Source organism: Notechis scutatus, chromosome 1 (genome assembly GCF_049901735.1).
Source record: "Notechis scutatus isolate UNSWTSFEM ecotype Mainland chromosome 1, rNotScu1.2, whole genome shotgun sequence".
In the NCBI taxonomy this organism is placed as follows: Eukaryota; Metazoa; Chordata; class Lepidosauria; order Squamata; family Elapidae; genus Notechis; species Notechis scutatus.
The window spans coordinates 158900682-158926652 of record NC_142009.1 but is presented as its reverse complement, the minus strand read 5'-3'; the positions used below and the strand labels follow the sequence as shown (position 1 = coordinate 158926652).

Sequence of the window (25971 nt, the reverse complement as noted above, 5' to 3'; positions counted from 1 at the left end):
GTTCCTTTAAACAAAGCTAAGATCAAACTCTGGCAGTTTACTTATTTGACCTCTGCTGGAAAATGCATTTCTTCTGTTTAGAAATGTTTGATGTATCACATTGAGATCTTCTACTAATATGTCCTTTTGGCACTGAAGGTCCCTGTTTATGTAGGTTGGAGCATGAGGATTGTTTTGTAGTTCTCATCCTTTATAAATAACTGTTCCTAATTTTACCTGTTGGAAATGTCTTATTAAAATAATTTTAAGTATGAGTAGCTATAATTGTTGTTTTTTAGAGAACTGTTCCACACTTCAACCTCTATTAAAAGTTGGTGGGGAAATGTACAAGGTTGAATGCTGAGGCACCATGCCATGCTTGGCTTCCATTTCCCACATCTCAGTTTGGTGTATGTTAATAGCATTTAATAGGACAATTACAGGCTTATTCAGGTATGAATAAACACAGGGATGTGACAGAGCCAAATATCCCAATTATTTATTTATAATATTATTTCTAACATCTATAATCCAACATTTTCTAACATATGTATTTAAATATGAGATGTTAAGATATCTGACAACATATTATTTCTAATAATAGTATTATTTCTAACATCATACACATAAAGTCACCCTCCTCCAGGTCTTGGTGTGTAAACGGCAGCTTCAGTAGCAAAAATAAATTTCTATGTTTCGGTAAGACAAACAGCACAGGTAGCTGCAGAAAGAATATTTTTGTTCATGCAAGTATATGTACATAGGCTACTATCATATCTTTATTATGGCCATAGAGCAGCATAAAGAGTACGGGATATGATCAATTAAAAAGCATAAAAGATGCATCAAATAAAAATTGGAAAAAGTGGTATAAATGTATTAAAATAGAAAGTATATATAAAAAAACAAGTCTAAAAGAATTTTAAAAGAGATGTATGAGCATTAAATGGGTTGATGACCTGCTTGATGCCTTTTTCAGTTATAGTGGCACTGGTGAGAGGGCCCTGAGTATTACATCTTACTTTGAGCCATAGTATTAAATGAAGTAGACATTGGTCAGTTGAGGAGGCCTCCAGGTGTGTGTGTGTGTGTGTGTCTGTGTGTGTGTGTGTGTGTGTGTGTGTGTAAAAATTTAGTTCAGGTTGTGGAATCAAATGTTACTTTGAAGTCTATGACAATAGTCTAAAGGAAAGTTATGTTTCATGGGGAGTATTTTTCAGTGACAAGATGGAAAACTAGATGAATCAGCCTTTTCTAAAACCAATTTGCTCCTCTGCAAATATGTTTTGTTTTTCCAGCCAATCCTGATATTTCCACTGTGTAGAATTTGCTGATTGTAAAATTTTGCAAATTTTATTGTGCTGTGTCTATAGTTACAGATTCAGTGAACTAGGGAGATCTCTGTCTGAGCTGTTTCAGAAAGTGCTTTAAGCTCATTTTACCTGGCAAAAGTATTTGCCTATCTCCATCTCAAAGTCATTTTGTTATTCTCCATATGGACAATGGGCTCTGAAAAACAAAACAGATGGTCATATTATTCCTTTATATTCCTATCATGTTTTTATTTAAAAAATATTGTATTTTAAAAATATTTCTGTGGGGAATAGCTACTCAAACTAGTTAGTAAGATCAAGTATGCTTTTTGTTTAGCCTGCCTACAAGGCAAGAGGCCAAAACAAATCAAAGCAACACAACTGGATTATTCCTTGCTAATGTTTCATGCCTAGCTGCAAAAAGAATAAGAAAATAGAGGATATCTATTGGTATAACGTGATTATAAGGGTAACAAGATGAAAAGAAGACATGTCCAGAGTACATGCATGCACCACTTGAAAATTAGGTCTCACACTGTCAGATGTAAACTGATACAAATTTTAGCCATTGGTAGAACAAGGAGTAGAGGGAAATAGTTTCTCCTGGCCAAAATATAGTTATTCCAGGAGGCTGGAGAAAGAGATTAAAAAAAGCACTGATTGGGTACATCAAAAGCATTGGAAGTCTAAAAATAACTTCTTAGTTGTAATTCTTTTCAATATATTATATACTTTGCTGCCCTATACGCTAGGGCTGACACAATGGTTATTTCTGATGTTTTATTATCCTATTAATATTATTTGTTATTTATTTTATGCTGACTTGAATTTTATTCTATGGTGTTTTAATTTCAATTTTAATTAAATATTTTATTGGTGAAATAAATGGAATACACCAACAGAAATAAAATAATACCGTGTTTCTCCAACAATACGCCCCCCCAATAGGAAGACCCAGCATGTTTTCTAGGCATAAGGTGAAATTAAGCCCCTCCCCCCAAATTTAGGCCTAGTTTAAAACATGCGAAATTGGGGGGCAGGGGGAAACTTGCCATTAGCAGCACCCCGCGGGCAGCCACGCCTCGCCACCAGCTGCTCCTAACTGCCAATCATGGCGGAGAGCTCCCTACCCCCGCCAAGTGCCTTTGCTGCAGACCCGGGTATGGTGCTGGGTGCAGGCCCAGTCACGCCTCCCCAGGTGCAGGCTGAACGTCCTTAATTCCCAAGGGAAAAAACTTTGTTATGGCTATACATCACACACTGTCTCCATCTATCCCCCTCCCATTCCCACAGCTTGCCCATCCACTGCTTGTAGCAGCCCTGAAGATCCAAATGTAAAAATGGCCTCCAGTGCTGACACAGAATGTTTTGGAATCCGGTTCGTGCCTGGCATCTTCAAGTCTGTTTACCCTGAGAATGGAATTTCACCAGTCTAAACACCTGAGTGCTTCCCAAAACATCTCGGCAGTGCTGGATTGGCTACACATACACAGACCATGGGAGTGCTGTGGGAACCATGGGGTTTTGTATTGATGCATGAGAACTTTAAATTCCACTTGACTCTACTGCAATCAGCATCTCTTAGTAAAAGTACATTTCATTTCAACCAAATGGAGTTGAGAGTTTTTCTCCCCTAAGGGATCAGGCTGGGGCAGGTCTGACACATGCAGACTGGGGAATTCTGAGAATTAAAGTTGTTGAGGTTGAGAAACGCTGCCTTTGTCTTTTTATATCTGACAGTACAGACAAATTTTCAGCATTTATGTTTGTAACAGTAAGCACTTTGTTCTGTATGCTATGCGTTTTCATCATTAAAAAATCTGATGTAATTTTGCTTAATTTTGGGAGGTGTGTTGGTCTGAAATATTTCAAAACTAAGAATGATCTTCCTATGCAAGAAGTTGAGGTTACATCCTGCTCTTCTAGCTACGCTGGAAAAAGATTGCAAATGAGAGTGCTCTGTTAGTTTCCTATTTCTCAGAAAATCTGTGTGGAAGCCCTTAATCTTTTGGATCTTTTGGTATAGAACAATATCTTGGAAGAGGAGCAAGCAGACTTCAAGAAGGAATAATTGAGCAGTATTTCATTTTTTCACTATTAAATAGAAGTACATATTAGCCATCTGCATGAGATTCTCTCGAGTTGCCTTTATTGATTTAAAAGCATCAATCATTTTCATCAGGCAGATATTATGCCGATTGTAGTGTATTTTGTTTCTATTTCATATCTAGGAATATTTTAAGTGTCTTCAGAACATTTAAACTGCTTGTTTTTATTTATTTGTTTTAATGGAATTGGTTGGTACACTTGGATATAATTATGTTATCTTGAAGTAGTAGTCAACTGTTGATTTCGGTTACTACAGGGTTGTAGCCTATTGTGTTAATTTTTTTTGCCTTCTATTCAACAGAGGCTGACATAACATTAACTGTTTTGTTCAAAAGAATTCTCTAAGTCCATACAAAATTTGAAAAAGATGTATTATATTAACAGCACACTAACATCAATTTTCTAAGCAGTTATTAAACATATTGAATAAATGCATGCCTGGATATAAGTCCACTGAGTTCATCCAAATTACACCAATGAGGTATTCATCCCGTTCTTTGTATTATAATGTTACCCAGCTTTTCTGTATTTTATGCTGGAAATATAAGTACCTTGTGTCTCCTTAAACTAATCAGAATAAGAAGCTACTTTTCTCTGCCAAAAAAATAGAACTATCATTTTTCACATTCTTATATTTTCCAGTTCAGTTTTAAGTCAGATTATGTTACTGTGACTTCTGAATTCCTGAAAATTCTCTCGTCTTCATAGCTGCAAAAGCCCTCCTGAGCATTTCAAAGAAAAAACATGAAGCTTTTAAAGCAGTATGTTTTGTGTTGTGCCTACCAGATACAGTTCACATTTTGTGTGCATGTCATTAGAGTGGAGGGAAAATGCAGTCCGGTATTATGATTTATTGATGAAATCTTTTTCCTGCTGAACACTTGCCAAAAGTAAAAACTACCTCCCCCCTACATATTAAAAACAGCTACTGTTGTTAACTGCTGAATAGTCCTATTTCAAATTATAGCAACAGCAACATTAAATCTCACATTAATAATATCCTTCAGCCAATATTAAAGGGTAAAACTATTGCTAATATGGCATATGAAAGTTAACATTTCTTCCATCTGTTCTCAGATGTATGTGTGTGTATGTATTTATAAATGTAAGCTTTATTGTCTTATATTTCAAATGAAAAAACAATTTAAGGTATTTTTCTAGTTAGTATCTCATTATTTGGCTTGCATCTATCACATTCCAGGGTTTCCATGAAGTATATGTTTATACATTTTTCTATATATGTAGTAGTTTTGAGCATTAATTATTTTATTATAAAGTTAATTTTCTGTACTTCTACAACTAATTTTATTTTGATAGTGTTAAACAGTCCAGTGGTATCATTATGCTCTATATTTCCTAGAATAAGGACAAAAAGGATACAGTTGCTAGCTAGAGTTATGTCAATATGGACTCTTCATAACCAGGCAAAGTTCATTTAAGTAAACAGGAAAAAGATGGAAGAACTAGGAAAATAAATGTCACCGTAGAAATTACCACACAATTCATGCATTAGGAAATCTAGAAGTAAAATATAAAGAGCTGCATAACCTTAGTTTATCAGCAGAATGTGTGTAACATTTTTCAGTGCTTCCTGTTTTGCATAGATCTTATAAACGCCAGTTTTTGACATGTGTCTTAAATTCCAAAGAAATTTAAATTCTTATTCTGGGTACCAAGAATCAATATGCATCTAACTAATAGATGGTTCTATTAGTTTTGTCTCCTTTGATCATAGTAGGTTGGTGTAAGGTTTTAGTGTAAAATATAAGGCTAGTATATTTTAGTATAGGGCTATCATGCCTTCCATTGACTGTTTTCTAATCTGTTCATAGAAGTTTGAAATGAAACACTAAAATCTGTAATGAAGTCAACTTCCACTGAAAGACAACTGATAAGAACTAGAGCATTTTTATCATGGAAGAATTGTGGTGAAGAATTGCCGGTTTATAACAGTTGACTTAATGATCAACACCAGCTATAACTAAGTTGTTTGATGCTTGTCATATCACCTGTCCTTGCTAACCAGAAAAGAAAACTAAAATAACCAACAAGAATATAATATTAGGTCCTAAACACTCCAGCAGCAGCTATTTCTACCTCTGTGTTAGTCTGTGAGATAGAAACAAATTAGAAACTGGCACAACATACACATACTTGCTTATTTGTCATCGTTGTCATCATCATCATCATCATCATCATCCAGTGTTCATTGGTGCAAGATTTTAAACAAACCAGTAGTTGGAATTGTACCTACTTTGCAAGTTTTCATCTCAGAGTCAACATAGCTTTTCTAATTTCTTTTAGTGATCTAATCCTAGTCTAAGTCATTGATACATTGTTGGAATGAGTATGGTACTGAAAATTTTGTGGTCAGCAGAGTGAATACATATTCAACTTCAGAAGGATATATATATCCATATATATATATATATATATGCTGGTCCAGCAGGTTTTTGGCTTGGTTTAAAAAGGATTTGAGGGGAAAAAACAACAAGGATCCAATATAGTAATGCATACGAGCAGCTATCGCTATCCTAACGTTCAGGCAATGCAACAAGTTTTTAAAAAATGGATATTACTAGATTAAGAGAGTTAGCCTGGAATGGAAGTATATAAGTGGAATTACTTTTATAAATAATGTAGCATCATGTTACATGTGGGATTAAGCCTTTAATATGAAAAATAGAATATTATCCTCATATAGGAAATGTCACTTGTAAGATAATATATAAAGTCTTCTTACAATAAAAAGTAATACGTCATTCAAGTTGAGTTCAACTCCTAATGACTTCATGGGTCAGTTTCTCAGCAACTGGATGTAGGTTGGTTTGCCTTATTTTCAACCTAGCATACAGCACTGGAATTTTCTGAAATTCTCCTAGCAGTCTTTATATTCCAGGTTGATTTAGAAAAGATTGATCGGAATAGCAATTGTCAAGATAAACTCATGAAAATGAAAATCTTAAACTGGCTGGTGAGAGTACAGTTTGTAATTCTACTGATGTTTAAATTTATCTTAAATTTTAAATTTAATTGTTGTGTCATACATCTGCATTCTGAAGCAATTTGTTTTCTACAGTGCTAGAGCTACTTTAAATAAATATAGTTCTACAAAATATAACATTGCCATATCAGTTCTAATCTTGGTTTTTTGTTCACAGTTGCAACAGGCGTCTGAAGTGTCTCAGATGAGGGGTGCTAGAGTAATCTCTGCAGAAGATCTCATTTTTTTGATGCGCAAAGATAAGGTACAATAGTCTAAATAAACTGATACTGTAAATTAAACCATGAATTAGTGTTTTCTCTAGTCATCCAACATGACAATTCAAAAATTGTAATTCAGTCAACATCATGCCAATAATTTTTCTCTATGCTGAAAAGGAAAAACATTTATTTCATGCTACCCCATAGTTGTCATATATGCTACAATTGTTAGTAATTATGTTTTGCAATGCCATTTATCCTACTTATTAGAAGGAATGAATAATTGCAAGTGGAGTTGAAAAAGTTTAAAAGATACTGGGAAAAAAGTTAAAACTGCTTAACTTTCAAAATTCGCACTGAAAGCTGTAATAATGGATATAACAACAAATTTCTATGGCTAACCCTTTTTCTCAATAGCTGAAATTATGGTTCTATGTTTCTGTGTCTGTGTATAGAAGGGAGCAGAGTAATGTTTTTAGTTCAGGGAATGGGAAGTGGGATATGCCAAGAATTTGGTGCATGCTTCATAATATCCAGAGAAAATCAAGTAGAACAATTTTGTTTAGAAGGATTGTCAAACTGCTTAGAAATTGATTATTGTAGAAAAAATAAGATAAACTTCACTGATAGGAATGCCCATGAAACTTCCGGAGAACCCTGAGTTCCACCGGTGGGGGACAGGATGAGTCAAAATTTTCTTTCCTGGAAAAGCAGTTACCCCAGCTCCACCTCAGGTGCATATGCTTCAAGTTTTGCAAATTGCAAAATGAAATTTTTTCCATTTGAGTTATATTGCAGCTAAACTAGAAAATAGGAGAAACTGACTGTATCAGCTGGAACATCCATTGGAACATGCTATCAAGGTCTTCAGAATGAGAGTAGGATGCTCATCCATCAGAAATACTCTAGTGCAGGGGTTGCCAACCTTTTGGACCTCAGGGACCACCAAACATAATTTTAGATACCAGGGACCACTAACCGGTTCTGTGAGCGAGGCCTAATTTGTGGGTGTGGCTTGGTGGCCATATGACTGGCTGGGTATGTATGTAAATATTATAAATATTTATATAAATATTGAATTTTTTATTAAAAAAAGAGCAACTTTTACCCAAAATCAGGCAAAGCAGGCAGATTTGCTCACAGAATTACAGATTCATTCAGAGATCTGTCTGTCTGCCATTGTCTTAGCTCAGTCTGTCACATAAAATTTGCTTGCAAGCAAACTCATAAAATTAACTCACAACACACCATGCATGTAAATATTGAATTTTTTTATTTAAAAATAGAGCAATTTTTACCCATAGTCAGGCAAAGCAGGCAGATTGAGTTGCTCACAGAATCATTCAGTGATCTATCTATCTGCCATTGGCTAGCTCAGTCTCTCAAATTTGCTTGCCATGAGTCTGCACTGAATTTGCTTGCAAGCAAACCTTCAGTCCTAAGGGAGGTTCGGCTGCGCTGAGCTGAAGATCTAAAGACTAGCTAGAAAGCAAGAAATCCAACTATTTCCTGCTTCCTAGCTAATCTAAATCTCCCGGCACAGCAGAACAGATAATGGTCGGAAAAAGGAAAAATAGCAATTTAGCAGGCAAGTTTACCGAGTAAGGATTGAGTGGGCGGGGAGTGTTCCCGTGGGCCATGTGGACTGAGCAGCCTTGTGTTTCTGTGCAGCCTGGATTAATTGCTTTGTGTGGGTGCTCTGTGGGTGAGATTTCTCTGCGGCCCACCAAAATTTTATCACGGCCCGCCAGTGGGCCACGGCCCACCAGTTGGCGACCGCTGCTCTAGTGGATCCTGCACTGAATAATTGAACTAGATGATGCTAAGCTCACTTTGATTCTGTAATTGAATGAAAATAATGTCGACTTTCCAAAGAGGTTGATTTTGTGGAAACATAGCAGCACAACTCAGATGCCAGGTTAGTATAAATGTGGGTAGGAAAAACCCTCTGACACATTACTTTCCCTAAATACTGCTTTATGCTCTTTCTTCCTCTTGCTCCACTCCAAATCATGTAGTTTAAAATGATTGAAGCTGAGTTTATTAAGGCAAATACTAGACCATTATAATCAAAGTTTTAAAGAGAAATTGTCTGTAAGACCTGTCACCAAAATACAGGACACCTAGAGGTATAATAGCTTTTTTTTAAAAATGTAACACGTACATGCATGTTTAGAAGTGTAAAATCAGGAGAAAGAAATGTTCCCTGGGTGTCATTTGTCCCTTTGATTATTGACAGATCAGAAATGTTAGGCAATGATTAAGAAAAAGAAGGGAACAATCAATCAATCAATCAACTTTTATTACAGTCAACAGACCAGGAAATATAACAACAACAACAACAACAACAACAACAACGACAACAACAACAACAACAACAACAACAATAGAAGGAATAGAACTGGGAAATGGAAGTATAGAGAAAGCATTAGCAAAGGATGATGGTTACAAACACCTAGATATATTGGAAGCAGATAACATCTTGAATGGAAAAGTCAAAGAGTCAACACAAAAGGAATACATCAGGAGGGTCCACAAAATATTAAAATCAAAGTTGAATGCTGGAAACATAATTAAAGCCATTAATGCAGTACCAGTGATATGCTACTTAGCTGGAATCATTAACTGGACTTTGGCTGAACTGGAAAACTTGGACTGGATAATGCGCAAACTTTTGAATATGTACTACTATTTACATCCATGAAGTGTCATCGATAGGTTATACCTGCCAAGAAAAATAGGAGGCAGAGAGCTATTGCAAATCCCTCAAACTATAGAAGAAGAAAAACAGAAGCTTGAATGATTAGGGTTATGTGAACCAAAGTACAGAAAAATTGCTGAAGGCTGTGAAAACGGAGAACATAATAAAAACAACAAAAACAAAGGCAGAATATAAGGAAAAACAGCTGGATGACAGATTAAATAGATGGAAAACCAAAGGTTTGCATGGACAGCACTTGAAAAACATTGAAGGAAAATGTGATGACAACTTGACATGGGCATGGCTTAAAATGGGAACCATCAAGAAAGAAACAGACGGTTTAATACTTGCTGCTCAAGAATAAGCACTACAAACTAATGCCATGAAAGTGAAGATACAAAAATCCACTGACAATTGGGGGAAGAAGGTGGAGCCTCCTCACTGACGGACCATAGATTGCGACTCTCTGCAGCTATGGTCCGTGCTCTTTTGTTGGAGAGCCCTGATTATTACGATTAGGGGCTGAAGCTGCCTTGGAGGGGCGGCGGAGTAAGGGGAAGCCGCAAGCCAGGTTGAGGGGAGCCGCATCTCCCCCCCTGGGCTTGGTCTTTTTCCCCCCGAAGACGACTGCAGTGGTGGTTTAAAATGGCCACCCCGAAGAGGAGGACTCAGCTGGATTAAGATTTGTGCAGGAGGGAACAAAGAGGTGGATAACATCTGAACCGGGACAACTGGGCAATACAACTAAACAAAAATACCCTGGGATTAAGGTAACATGGAATTTTTAAGAAAAGAAAAGTGAGCGGCGAAATTACAAAGGGACAGGGGGAAAAAAAGAAAATATTTTTGACAGCTAAGCGGGGCTTCGAACTGGGAAAGGAAGAAGCTGGAACTAAAGATTTAACTAAATTGGACTAAAATATTTTGGGAATAAACAGGCATAAAATAAAGCTGGACTTAAGATTGTCAAAAAATAATAATAAAGTTTACAAATTGGAGACTGGACTGTGCTGGAATATTGAGGTTTGAAAAACCCTAAATAAAAAAATAGGGGGAAAAGGTGAAGACTTTGTATAATGGAGAGTGCCACCTTTTGACAAAAACTTGAGCTCAAACAAAAGGGAAAGCATCCTGTTTCTGAATGAACTTGTGTGGATATAACATTAAAAAAAATTGAAACAAAGTAAGAATCTTAGAAAGTGAAAGCAGAACCAGAATAAAGAAAAAAGCAAGGAAAGACTGACTGTGGGATTGATTGATGTTTTTGGTATAGACCCTGGGCTGGAATAATTGAGAACTTTAGAAAATTGAAAGAAGAAAGAAGGAAAGTAAAAATGTTTTTTTTTTGTGGACTTTAATGATCATAAAATATAAGAGTGTGTAATGATGATATCTCTTCGGGAATTAAAAATGGAACTTAAAAATATGAGAGAATTACTACAGGAAAGAGGCGAATCACTTTGCTCTGTGTTAGGAAAAAATGGAAATGGCGATTGAAGAACAAGAAGAAAGAGCTTCAGAGGAGGAGGAGTCGATTCAAGGAGAAGACATTTTAAATAGACAATTAACACAAAGAACACTACAAAGAAGTGGGGAAAGAAGGAAGGTTAAAAAGTTGAGATTTAAGAAGGCAATCAAAAGGGGGAATACCTGTGAAGCCAGGAAAGGCAGAAAGACCCAGCAGAAAAGGGGAAAGGAAGATATTAAGAAAGAGAGGGATATAAACTGGAATGAGAAAAGATATGGGGAAAAGAAGGGGAGGAGAAGCAGTAAGAAACAGGTGCATGAAATAAAGAAATACGGAAATAGTAAAATGTTGAAAAGAAATTGTTTTTTCATAGATAAGGGTTGATGAATTAAAAGGGGGATTCTGCAGGGTGACAAGAGGTAATAAGAATATTTCTACAATTAAAAATATTTAAAAAATAGGGTGATATAGATACTGATAACACTTATTAAAAATCAAGGGGGGAAAATACGCTGCGGAATCCAAATGAAAAGATGTAATGATTATTATTGTAACTTCTTAAAAATAATGGTTTATTGGGAATCAAGATGAGGGAATAAAGGTATATTTTAATCATTGAGGTGTCACACTCGAAACAGAAAAAGGGGGGAAACCTATACTTTTTTTTTTAGTGTTAAAATTTGTATTAATCTAGATTTATAAAAAGAATGTGTAATGGAAAGGGAATATGACAGACTAAAGAACCAACTAAATTAATAAGTTAATATAGACTATTAAAAGCAAGGAGAGACATTGGTAACTTTTTTATTATTATCATTATCATTATCATTATTAGGCAAACACATTGTTTATCTTTATTTTTAAAATAAATATTAAAGGATTATATTTGAATAATTGAAATGAAACAAAAAGATGTTTCGATTGAGATTAATGAAAGAGGCTAGAATTAATGTGTTTGTTTCTCTCCTTACTGAAAATTTGGAATGGAAAAGGTAATAATAGAATTAAGTATGCATATATGAATGTATAATTGCTGTCATATTTGTATGTAAAGGTTATGACCCGGAAATATGTTGTCCACTAAAAAGAGATTTTTGTTTTTAATGTGAAAAACTGAATAAAATTTGTTAAAAAAAAATCCACTGACAATCCAAACTGCCAACTTTGCAACAACAAAGTTGAAACTGTTTCACATTTAATATGTGAGTGCAGCAAAATTGCACAAACTGATAACAAAGCTAGACACAACCGAGTTGCTAAATTAATCCACTGGTCATTATGTAAAAAATACGACTTTCCTGTATCTGAAAAGTCATGGGAACATAAAGTGGAAAAAGTTATCAAAAATGAGAAGGTGAAGATCTTGCGGGACTTTCGAATACAGAAGGATCGTCATTTGGAACACAACATGCCAGATATCACAGTTGTCAAAAACCAAAGCGAACATACAATTTATTGATATCGCGGCACCAGGAGATGCCAGAGTCGAAGAAAAAGAATTGGAAAAAATCATGAAATAACATGACCTGGCCATTGAAACTAAGTGATTATGGATGAAACATGTAACAGTGTTACCCATTGTCATTGGGGCACTTGGTACCATGTCCAAGAATTTTATAAAATACATCAAGAAATTGCAGCTTCCTGCAATAATACCAGCAGAACTGCAAAAAAACTGTGCTACTTGAAACATCGTACATCTTAAGAAGGTACTTGGTTGATACCTAGGATGCTGGCAGCAACCCATATCAGCCATTAGCACCAGTCAATGGTATTTGTGATGCATTTTTGAATGTTTAGTTGACTGAGTTTCATGTTTAATGAATAAAGTAAATAATAATAATAACAACAACAAAACAACAATAATAATGACAAAATAATATATTGTGATTGGCAATGGAATAACAGTGGGCAGTTAAAGCTTGCCTAATTTTACATACAGCATAACGAAATTTGGCCAAATTCAGAGAAACTACTCTATACTGATAACAGCAGTCACATGTAAAAAAATATCAGTATTTTTTGGATATTTTATTAGATGAAGTGTTATAAATTGAGTCTGTGGGTCCTTATGTAAGATGCAGTACAGGAGAATGTAAGCTATAGTTTCAATGACCCCTTGTCCACAGGAGCACAGTCTCAGATCATATGGTGTGGGTTTTTTTGAAAATTTTATTTGGGTTTTCACAAAAACAAAATACAAATAAAACATCTTTTTTGAAAATAGCATGGTCCCAGGTTATCACTTCTTCATACAGACACAAAACTCAATTTCATGCTCATGTTTATATTCTATTCCATATCTTATTACCATTTTATATTTTCTATATAGTTTTTCCCCTCTTTTAATTTTCTCAACTTTGTTTTAATTATCTCAATTCAAATCATTATATTTATACTTTTGTCTGTCCTGTTACAATTTCACATTATCTTTTCTTATTAAGCAAATTTTCCCCTGTAGTTACCAATTAGAGTATGACACCTTTATATCCTTTAATTTTATCCATTCAAGCTCTTATTTAAGCTTCAGTGTATAGCTTTAAGATTATAGCATTCAATATAATACATAACTTCCAATCGAATTCTGCTTGGTACATTCTTAAAATAGACACTATATTCTTAAAAAGAAAAAATTATATATATATATATATATATATATATATATATATATATATATATATATATATATATATATAACACATTCCATTCCAATTCAATTCTATCATTAATATGCATTAAAATCTTAACATCTTTAACATTTCTTTTCAATTAAATATCATACTTCCTTGGGAACACTTATAAACTTTCCATAGTTAATTATTTTTTCCCCATATTTCTCACTTATATTTTTATAAATCATTACTAATAATTAAAAATGTTCCCTTTTAATTCTCTCAATCATTTTAATTCGTTTATTTATTAACAAACATCCCACTGCATTACAATAAATATTTGATCCATCATCATATTTTCTAAAGTTATTTCTATTTGTAATATAACAAATCTATCTTATGTACCTTTGCAGAATCCCTTTTACAATTAATTTTTCACCCATTATCTCTAAACAAACTTATGGTTACAATCCTTATATCTTTTCCGTTTCTCCATTTCTTGTTTCTGTCTTTTACAACTTCTTTTCCTTGCCTTCTTCCCCCTCTTCTTCTCCCTCCCCTTTTACCCCCTCGTCCCTCTACTTCTAACTCTCTCATCTGTAATCCCCTCTTCTGTTGCTTTCTAATATTATACTTATCTTTCAAATTGTTCTTCTTTTTGGTTGTTTTTTCTAATCTTAAACCTTTCACTCTCTTTCCACCCTTTTCTTTTTTCCCCCCACTTAAAATTATTTGATCATTAAAGATGGCTTCTTCTTTGTCCCAATCTTCTTGTTCTGCAAGCATTTCTTGTTGCTTCTCATAGTTCCAGATCTCCATTTCTAAGAATTGAAACACGAAGCCAAAAGAACTTCTCCCTTCTTGTGCGTCTTCTTTCCATTTTTTAAGTTCCGTTTTCAGTTCTTCTAAGAGTGATACCATTTTAAAAACTTTTAAACAACCACCCGGTTAATTTTAGTCAACTAGATGCAAAAACCAAAAATCACCAAGTAATCCAAATAAGGCTGTTTCTATTTGCTTCTTTTTTCCACTTTCTCTTCCCGGGGTTCTATTATTTTGTTACCAAGTTTCCATTAAAATGTATCTTTGAGGAATCTTGTTAAAATTTCACTGTAAGTTCCTTTTAATTACAGTTCCATTCCTTAATTCCAGGCAGTCTCCTCCATTTTTCCAGATCCTGCCCTTCTATTCTTTTTTTTTCTCCTTTCCAGCTTTTAAAAACTTTTAAATGTCCAGAAATCTTTATTATCCCCTTGACTTTTATTTTCAGCTTAGATGCCTATTAATGTCAAAGTGGATTTTTTTTCAGTTTCTTGCTTAAGTCTCTTAGCTGTCAGTATAAGGAAGGGAAGAAAAAAAAACCTAATCCTTTCCCTTCTCTCTCTCCTTTGCAGCTTCAAAATCTTCTTTGGGAACAATGTTGTTAAGTTTAAATTCCAGGGTACCTTATTTGTTGTTTTTGCTGTTTGACCCAGTCAACCAAAACCTTCTCTTCTTATCTTCCTCCTGCACATTCTTTTCCGGTCGAGTTCTTCTTTGTGGTGGCCATTTCTGACCACCGCTACAACCGCCTTTGGGAAAGGGAGCAATGGCCAGCTGGGGAGGAGAGATGTGGCTCTCCTCAACCCTGCAGGCAGTCTCCCCCCTCTTCACCACCTCTACGGGGTGGCTTAGCCCCAAAACCAGCCAGCTCGGGGCGCTCCAGCGGTGAGCACGGATCGAAGCCTCGGAGAGACGAGGTTTCGGTCTGTCACCGAAGAAGCTCAAACCGGAAGTCCTGATCATATGGTTGTTGTTTTTTTATCAGCCCTCCAAAACTACTGTGGGAAGTGTCTTGCAGTGCACTAAAGTTAATGCTCTTCAGATATGGGGGACAGTTATTTGATAGAAATATCTTGCTGCTTTAAAGTGGGGAGTGTGATTGCTCAAATGAACATTCTTCGGAAGAGCAGTTCAATCTTGTTGGATTTCCAGATCTTTAACGCATTGTTTAAGTGCACTAAATGCACACTCATATCCTGTCATTAGAAGCACTTCCCTGGAGAAACCAAGATACTAAGAGTTTTTGTGAGATGTTCCTGAACCACGCTGATTTGAAATAATCTTCTATAAGGAGAGAATTCAAATCTATAAGGAAAAAGAATAGTTTAACCAATGTGCAAAAATGAAAAGGTAAGAGGGGAACATATTGAAGTGATTAATAAACTGTAATGACAACTAAACAGCTAGCTACCTGAAAGCACCCTGTGAGTGGTTGTCTTGTTTCAAGCAGCACTAAATTTAAGAAATGAAAATAAAGGTGCTTGACTATAGCCTGCTATTTTCATAGACTTTTATTCACATACTGTAAAACAAAAAGGAATTTAGATTCAAACTTCTTTATTTTTCAGTCTGGTCTGCTTATTGAACTGGCAAAGTAAGATTAATGAACACAAGAAAAACCCTCCCATACTACCACCTCTTACAATACTAGACAACACAGTATCAACAGTAGAGACCTTCAAATTTCTAGGTTCTACTATATCACATGACCTAAAATGGACACCTAACACCAAAACGTCATTAAAAAAGCACAACAAAGAATGCTCTTTCTGCACCAACTCAGAAAGCTCAAACTGCCCAAGGAGCTGCTGATACAGTTCTACAGAGGAATTATTGAGTCTATCATCTGCACCTCTATAACTGTCTGGTTTGGTTCTGCAATACAACAGGACAGACACAGACTTCAGAGGATAATTAGGACTGCAGAAAAAACAATTACTACCCACCTGCCTTCAATCAAGGACCTGTATACTGCACGAGTCAAAAAGAGGGCTGTGAAAATATTTACAGACCCCTCACATCCCAGACATAAACTGTTTCAACTCCTTCTCTCAAAACGACGCTATAGAGCACTGCATACCAGAACAACTAGACACAAGAACAGTTTTTCTATTTATTTATTTTTTATTTATTTGATTTGCCAATTGTTTACAAGATAATAAGTATAAGTGTATACATAGTTGTGAATACATGAAATGGGTACATATAAGAAAAATAAAGAATAAGAGAAACAATAGGACAGGGATGGTAGGCACGATGGTGCGCTTATGCACGCCCCTACAGACCTCTTAGGAAAGGGGTGAGGTCAATAGTAGACAGTCTAAGGTTAAAGTTTTTGGGGTTTGGGAAGAGACTATAGAGTCGGGTAGAGTATTCCAGACATTGACCACTCTATTGCTGAAGTCGTATTTCCTGCAATCAAGTTTGGTGCGGTTTACTTTGAGTTTGTATCTATTGTGTGCTCTTGTGTTGTTATGGTTGAAGCTGAAGTATTCATTGACAGGTAGGACATTGCAATGTATGATTTTATATACCATGCTTAGGTCAGACCGAAGACGGCGTAATTCAAGGTTTTCTAGTTTTAGAATTTCAAGTCTGGTGGCATAAGGTATTCTAACGAGTAGAAGAGTGGAGAACTCTTCTTGTGAAATATTTCTGGACTTTCTCAATTGTGCTAATATCAGATACGTAATGAGGGTTCCAGACTGATGAACTGTATTTGAGTATTGGTCTAGCAAATGTTTTGTATGCTCTGGTTAGTAGTGTGATATTACCAGAGAAAAACTACGTAGGATTAGGTTAACAACTCTTAATAACTCTTGGCTATGTAGTTGCAGTGGGCTCTAGCACTTAGATCATTAGAGGTGAGTATTCCAAGGTCCTTTACAGAGCTTGGGTCATCAACAAGATCTTGACTATTCAGCTTGTATTTTATTTTCTGATTTTTTTGCCAATATGTAAGACAGAGCATTTATTTGTTGAGATTTGGAGTTGCCATTTGTTTGACCATTCAGATACATAGTCAAGGTCTTTTTGTAAGGTAGCAGTATTGTCTGTGGTATTGAACAGCTTTACATCATCAGCGAAGAGAACGAAAGCCACCATGCTGCTAAACAAATAATTCCCTCAACACTGTTCAACTATTTACAAAGTCTGCACTTATAATCTTCTCATCACTCCTATCACCCATCCCCTCCCACTTGTGATTGTAGGACTGTAACTTTGTTGCTTGTATCCATACGATTTATATTGACTGTTTCCTAGTATGATTTGATTGTTGCTTGTACCCTATGACTATCATTAAGTGTTGTACGTTATGATTCTTGATTCTTAACGAATGTATCTTTTCTTTATGTATATTTAGAATATTTACACCAAGACAAATTCTTTGGCCAATAAATTATTCTATTCTATTCTATTCTATTCTATTCTAGCATTGAAATGTATCTGCACAAAAATATATTTGATTTGAAATGCATTGTCAGACTTATGCTTGGAATTTCAACATCAATTTGAATTTTTGCTAAATTCTGCATTTTGTTCTGTTAGAATAAATATTGTCAATCTATGTATATAAATGTGGATATATAATATAAGATTGTGTTTATAATGCTTCAAATTTCTCCTTGAATTTTTAACATTAGCAGGCAGTATCTATGTCCATTTTTTTTTCTTAACTAGAAAAAACTTCGAAGATTACTTAAATACATGTTTTTCCGAGATTACAAATCTAAAGTTGTCAAAGGCATTGATGAAGATGATCTTCTTGAAGGTATGACGCTTCCAGAAACCTTGTCTTTCAATGGGGAATATTCAATATATGCTCTGTCTCTACAGTGCCAAATGGAAATATATTCCTCTTCTAGCTAGCTTTAGACATTCAAAAATAGTACTGCATGGGAAACTTCATTTAAGCCAGTGCTTTTCTATTCCAATTATTTATAAAAGTTCAGAATGTTATTCCATCAACCATTTGATAACCAGAACTGTTAATATCAACAATTAAGTTTACCTAAGGAACTGGTGCTGATTAACAGTCTTTTTAATTTTACAATTTACTTTTTCAAATTAATTTGAACTATAATTTAATTAATTTATTAGAAAAATATTGTCAGAACCATCCTTTAATGCTGATCTAAAATTAAGATGAATGTTTGGTAAATACTATTTTTCCCCATTGTAATTAGTTACTAGATATGTAATCACTGTAATTTGGTTGCATTTCCCCTAAAATTTATTTCTATGGGATTTCCAGATATCTGGGTTCTATTTTAAAATCCAAATGTTTAGTGTGAATGGAAATAGATTTGCAAAAGGACAATATGAAACAATGACCTTATATTGATAATTGAGAGAGAAGAAGAAAGCAAAGCAAATGACTCAAAAGCATCTGGTGATTGAAAAGGTTATAGGATATAGGTTTACTGGATGCATTGAATGGGTAATCAAGAGAAAGATAGAACATTTTCAAACATAATATATTTGGTTGCACTCACAATGGCTTTCCACTAGCAATCATATCCTATGAATACCACACTGATTTACCATTACTGGAAATGAGGTTCATAGGAGTCACTTATGTTGATTCCTCCCTCTTCTTCACTGATTTTTTTTTTAAAGAATGTGCAGTCAAAGCAGTGCAGGTAAGATGGAGAAATCAGGCAAAAATAAGATATACTTTCTGACTGAAATGACCATATAGCAGTGATTGTTTTTCCAAGGAGCCTTAAATTCATCCTTATCAGAGTGTCTTCAGCATATTAAAAGGTCCAAAGTTCAGTGATACTCCTCAGCTTTCTGATATAAGTTTTCAGGAGTCTTAGTTGCAAGGAGAGTTAAATTAAAATGGTCTTCATTCAGCTGGCTCAATTTCAGCACTTGTTTAGAAGCTTTTGTGGAACCCCCTTTTTTTGTATCAAAACAGCTGTCTATTTTCCTTCTCTGGTCTCTTTCAGACAAATTCAGTAGCAACACTAACAAACGTCAGAAAACTGCTCAAGACTTCCTTATTTCTATTGATCAGACTGGGGAGCTCTTGGCCTTGTTTGAAGATGATGAGATAGATGATGTAAAGCAAGAGAGAATGGAGGTAAATTCTACCCTTTTTTTCTAAACAAAGTATGAAAACTATTTACTTTACAAAATTAGATTAAAATAAATTAAATTAAATTCATTTAGTCCAATTCCTTGCTTTATAGGACAATTCTTGATGCAGAGCATTCATCCACATATAATACTGACCTCCTTAAGACACAGTAAATGTGAGATCAATGTGAAAATTCTTTGGCCAGGCAAATACATGCCAAAAGGAAAAGGCAAAACAATAAACATAGATTCCAAGTCCCAAATATATTATTTTGCAGGATTCATGAAGATTATAAGATTTACTTATAAAAGATTTCCATCAGTATCTTGGAGTTCCTTCCCTTGTTTTCTCCAATTTTAATTTTTATATTTTTAAACTTTATGAGGCTAATTTTAGGATAAATCAGATAAATATTAAGGAAAAAACACTATTTAAACTTAGACATTTTTAATGCTATAAGTAAATAACTTTGGTTTTTAATCTGTCAATTTTTAAGCAGGCAGATTAAGACTAGTGTCTAGCAAAGAAAAAACTGAAGGATAATGATGACTCAAGTAGAGCAGAGAGGGTGAGGAAAGGAGAAGAGAGCCAGGAAAGGTGACAAGTACTACCATTTCGTCAGGATTAGCAAAATAAGGCAAAGAAGACAGGAGACAGTATGTTATATGGTATACAACCAGTACCACTGAAGTTTCTCCCATATAAATATTAAATAAAAATTCTTCCATCTGAGTTAGAAAGGTTTCATACAAATGCCACCGCTTCATTTTTAAGATCAGTACAAGACTAGCATTTTTCAGTCATGTCTAGTTGTTAATTAATTTACTTTTTTAAAAAAAGTATTTTATTTTACATATACACATCAATGCGTGAACGATGTGGCACCTGGGTATCATACATTTTGGTGCAAGTAAGAATAACATTAATCATATTTGTTACATTTATCAAACTTAGGTAATTCTAATGTTAATACATATATTTGTATTAAGTTATAGTCTTTCATTAATTATTCAATGTTTCAATATATTCTAATGCCAATCACAATATTGTTTAAACATACATGATAATTCCATTATTTAATTTTTAATCTTCCCTCTAATTATTACTTTTATCTTATTATATAAAAATGTATATATTAATAATACCCCCTCTCTTATTTTTATCTCCATTCTAATTTTTAATCATGCCACCATTATATTTAAAAAACATTTCCTTTTTACCCCTTATCTCTTATTCACATTAATACTTTAATTCTTTTTTGCTTTCATTTTAATACAAAAACAATAGTAATATTAATCATATTCATTACATTCATCAAGCTAATGTAGTTCTAATATTAATACCCATATTTATGTTAAGTTCTGCTATTCTATTATTTAATTATTTCAGTGTTTCAATATATTATTCCAATGCCAATCACAATATTATTTAAGCACATAATAACACCATTCAATCTCTAATTTTCCTGCCTTATTATTAATTTTATTTTATTATATAAAAGTGTATGTATTAATATTTCCCCATTTTCTTGTTTCTATTTCTATTCTAGCTTTTAATCATGATATCCTTATATTAAAAGACATTTCTTTTCTAACCGTCATCTCTTGTTCTCATTAGTATTTTAATTCTTATTCATTTTTTGACTTGCCTCCCATATTCCTCTCTTAGATCTTTGTTTCTGTCTGCATCCACATCCTGACTACTCAATCCAAATATTTGTCCCATTTCTGTCTAGCTTTCAAAGAATCTACCATGTCTCCCTTTCAAAAATATCTCCCTGCGTCTCCAGGTCTCTTTTTAAATTTCTTAAAGTATTTCTCCCTTGTTTTATTTCATCAGTCATTGTTATTTTTATTGTTGTCTCCTTATCTTCTTTTGTTTTCTGGTTCATCTGTTCTATTTTTTCCTCCATTCTTTCTGTTGGCTCCTCCCTTTCCTGGACGTCTTGATATTTACGCAATGTCCCTTGTATTTCCCTCGATGCCATGCATTATTTTCTTAATCTCCTTGTGGTTTCTTATTATAATGTCCTTTATACTTTGATACATCAACGCCATATCTTCCAAAGTTCCACTCATTTCCCCCAATGGAGCATCTCGTCTTGTTTTAATAGGTCCTGCTCTTATCCAGTAGTCCAGGAACAATATATTCAAGCCTAAAATTGCTCTTCAAAAAATACACTGATCATAATTCCTTATGTCCCATAGTTAATCCTTCAGTTCCCTTTAAGTAGTCTAGGAAGTTGATCAAAATCTCTTTAAATCCACTTTATAAAATCAGTCATGCATCATGACATTCAGGGGTCACTTTAATTAGACATCTTCCTTGTTCTCACATTTAAATCTCTGGTAGTCATAGAGTAGATGCATATAACTCAGTAAATATCTTCACAGTCTTCCAGATAAGTATTGTTTATTCCATATTGTTTATTCCATATCAAAAATCTTGCCAGGCTTGTAAATACATGTTGTATTTCCTTTCATCAGCAGGTGACGGTCTCAGCTTAAATTTCAATGTTATAACAAAACCAACCAGTTTCAATCCAATTTTATTTTAATTCAATTTATAAAAGCAGGATTAACTTTTTAAGTAAATAGTTCCAGCATTTTAAAATGCCTTCCCAATTTAAAAATCCAATTTTCTGTATTCTTAAGGTTTTTTTGTTTTTCTTCCCTTGATCTTTTCTTTCCAATCTAGTATTTTTCTCAAAATTTTCTCACTTGTTGCTTTAACAAGTAGTTCTGAGCAAATAATACTCCTGGATTTTTCCTTTTGGGGTTAGGTTTTGAGTAAAAAAGAATCCTCTCACCCAGTTCCAGACACTGTTCACTAACTCCACTCCAGCACCGGTCTTAGCTGTTCCTTGACTGTCCCAGCTTCATGGCAGCCATCTTTAGGCTGCCTCTTCTCGTCGTGATTGAGAGGGAAAAGAAAGCCCCGGGTCAGGCATGAGAGATGCAGCTCTCTGGGACTTCATAGTGCGCCCTTCTTTGCTTTGCTGCCCCTACAGGGTGGCTTTGGCTTCTTTAGGAGCCCACCAATTGGGAGAACTCGGCATGGGAGCGCAGAGACCCATTCTCCATGAATGATCCCACCGGAAGTCATAGTTGTTAATTAATTTACTGATTAGTTAATTGACCATGTCAAGATACATCACTGCATCAACTAACAAAAGGATAAAATAGTTTTAAGTTTTCTAAATAAATAAATAAACAAACCAAATTACAGAGCAATGTATATAATATATATTCGGAAGTATATTCTGGAACAGCGGCTGCCAACCTTTTGGAAGACAGGACCAGCCCTGTGGAGGGCATTTTTTCTATGTACTGGGGGGTTGTGGTTTCACGTGCTGCTTGGATCCCGTGCATGCGTGGATGGAACTTCGCTTGCTTGCACGGCCCAGTTCCTGGCAGGCCACAGAAAGGAGCCAGTCTGCAGCCCAGGGATACCTGGATCCCATGCATATGTGGATGGGGCTTCACTTGCTTGCACAACCCAGTTCCTGGCGGTCCACAAAACGGTGCCAGTCTGCAGCCCGGGGCTTGGGGACCTCTTCTAGAAGATTTCCAAGGTCCCTTCCAACTCTGTTGTCCTGTTATGCAGATAAGGACCTCATATTTGCACATGACTCCAATTTTTCCTATGTAACAAACTCTCAGCTGAACACCTTTAATATAAGAGAAGGAAGTAGAACAATTGGTTGTTGCAGTTCCAGTAGGCTGTTCTATGCATAAATTCTAATCAATCTTCATTACATTTATGGACCAGCACTGAAAGTTCTAAATAAAAGGCCCTTGCTGGGGCATATAATTGGTATTCAAATAAGACATATGCATTGTCTTCTATTTTTGTAAATGTACCACATGGACTATTTCTGTTAACAATATTTGAGATTATTTTTCATGATCCCTTGCTTGTAGGTTAACTGAAATTATATGGATATGATATATTCATGGCTGCCAAAAAAGACTATAAGAACTAAAATTTAAATGTAGCTATACATATATGAGCTAAGATATGTGAAATGTTTAGAAACAATGATTGTTCTGATTTTATAACCTCTGAAAGTTGCTATTTCATCTGCAGTGCAGCGTGTTTAAAATAAAATTGGAGTAAATTAGCTAGATTTAATCTATAAATTAAGCATTTTTTTGTTTTAATTTTGATATTGGCCTTCCAAATTATTTCTTGAATGTTTTAGGCTTCATTTACATGTACATGTGAACTATTGCTACAAATTTTGATGTATAGAGATATGAAATCTGGTCCATTATTTTATTGTTAACCTGTACAATTCTAAAGGTGGGATTTTTGTAAAATATTTTAAAAATGTTTCTCATCTAAGCAAAAAAGAAAAATATTTAAAGCATGACAAATGGAAAATAAATATTTATTATAGATTGGGAATATGAGGACATTCTATGTTAAAATATGTTGTTTCTGATGACTATTTTTTTTTAGTAAGTATATCTGAGTGATTGATTGGATGACCTACTGGTAACTATGTTGCATCTGTTGTAGCAACTGAAAGGATAAAGAGATACTATACTGTGATGAACTGATGTGAGTTATTCCAAAGAATTTATTTTTCATAACAACATTGCCCTTTTCAAAGAGCAAATAAGACTCTTATCCCAAACATAGATATCTAGGGGTATATCTTGAATTGAGTACAAATGCATAATTACTTTCTAAGAATCATAAGACAGTAGTTTTCAGTTCCTACCTTATATTTGAATTTGTGACAAAGGCAACCCTCACTTAGAGACTATAGATGTTGTTCCAATGAAGATGAATGGCTACATCTGCAAAGCAAAAGTTTCTATCAAGCTAGCCATATGTTCAACACAATGATATCTAAATTTATATAGTTTTCCTGGCCTCTAGGCTAATTTGTATGGGTGCCAAATATTTCTCTGGATTCTGGGAAGTACTAGTTAAAATCTTCACAGCATAATTTTTCCTCCCTACTTTTTTCTCTTTTAACTTCAAGGGTCACAGTATAGGCATCTTTGTTCATTCTTATTGACATATTTGTATTCAGTTTTCCTGTTAAAATTTTAACAGAAATTTGGATTTTCTGTGTGGACATATACACATTGTACACATATTAGTTTCTTGTTTGTCTGTCTGATTCTTCGTTTGTTAGACATATAACACTGTAATAATTATTAACCGTACATAGTAAAAGGTGTAATAGTAGTTTGATACTTGCTATATCTAATTAATGAGATTTAAAATATCTGAGAGAACATTCGAAACTGTCACAATATGGTCTCTTCATGATAACTCTGTTGTGGTACTAAGCAATGGGTGCCCATTGGTCAACTTTTGACAGATATTTCCTTACCTAAATAGAGAAACAGAATGACTGTGGATGAGCAAAATGCGAGTGACTTGCAACTTCCTGCTGGCTTCTCCATTGAGTTTTCTCATGGGAAACTGGCAGGGAACATCAGAAATCCTTCCTTCCTTCCTTCCTTCCTTCCTTCCTTCCTTCCTTCCTTCCTTCCTTCCTTCCTTCCTTCCCATATGATCACAGTATAGTTCAATAGTTGTCAATGCAGGTCAATTGCCAAGTACACAAATCAAGATTGTGGGAATGATCAGAATGTTGAGTTTGAATTTTGAGTATTCAGTGTCTTCGTAATTTTGAACAGTCTTTGAGCAAGTGGTCAGTAAACAAAGACTATCTATAATCACAATTAAGAAATCATATGGTATAAACCCTTAAAGTGAGAGAAACAAAAATAAATTAAAGTTCTGTTAACTTTAGTATCTTAAAATTGACTAGAAAATGGAAAAATTACATTCCATTTTCTCAAGGATTGCATGGACAATGAGATATTTTATTATTTTGTACCATTTAAAATGTTTTGGCCTGAACTCTTTAAAAATACTGTGGACATTTAAAACAATGCAGGAAATATATTCCATTCCCTTTAAAAAAGTGGTAATTAGTGCATAAAGAAGTATAGAATATCTTATTTGCCATGTTTAGTATAGTTTCTGCATGTTAAATCTTGGAGTAAGTCCAGTGTGTTCTTTAAAATCTTTAACAACCTCCTTTAAAGAATTAGTGTACTTAAATCATGAACTGTGATCTAAAGGCTATGTTCCTTTAGGTATCAATTACTTCAGAAATGTGTGGTTATCTTGGTTTGGCCAGCTGCAAATGGTTTTATTTCCACTTTGCCCTGGGCCAAAAACATGCTAAGTTGTCCAAAGCAAATGATAAACATGGATTTCTGATGTCATTATGGCCCAAACAGGATATGATTGTTTGGCAGTATGGTTTCAGTTATGAGTTATACAGAAAACAAATATTGTTTACTCTGCATCTTTAAATTGTCTTTGTGAAATTTTAATTTAAAAATTACAGTTTCATCCCTTTTTATTTCCAAGGGAGTTTTTACATACATACATAAAAACATGTATACTGTACATACATTCCCACATTCATACCCTGCTCACCCTTATAGGGCGAGAATTCTGTGCAGGATCTTAGCTGTTCCTAGTGCTGCACCCTTCTAGACAGACAGCTCTGATGTTGTTCCTGGGGTCTGTTGGAGCCATTCTCCCCGTTTAGGAGCCTAAGTGTTTCTATCACCCCTTCTATCACCCACTTTGGCCTTTATTTTCCCCACACAGTGAGACATATTTCTGTCACTAAT

The 25971-nt window shown here is 34.6% G+C and overlaps 1 protein-coding gene across 16 annotated transcripts in view; it reads left to right on the top strand.

Moving 5' to 3' along the window:
- The window catches only part of SUPT3H (SPT3 homolog, SAGA and STAGA complex component), a 257371-nt gene that overhangs the window by 161238 nt on the left and 70162 nt on the right, over positions 1-25971 (top strand). For all 16 annotated transcript variants that reach the window (XM_026683726.2, XM_026683727.2, XM_087949190.1 and 13 more), the window contains 3 exons: positions 6563-6649; positions 17890-17980; positions 19164-19297. In XM_026683726.2, coding sequence (XP_026539511.1) covers positions 6563-6649; positions 17890-17980; positions 19164-19297 — 312 coding nt within the window. The remainder of the gene's footprint in view (positions 1-6562; positions 6650-17889; positions 17981-19163; positions 19298-25971) is intronic.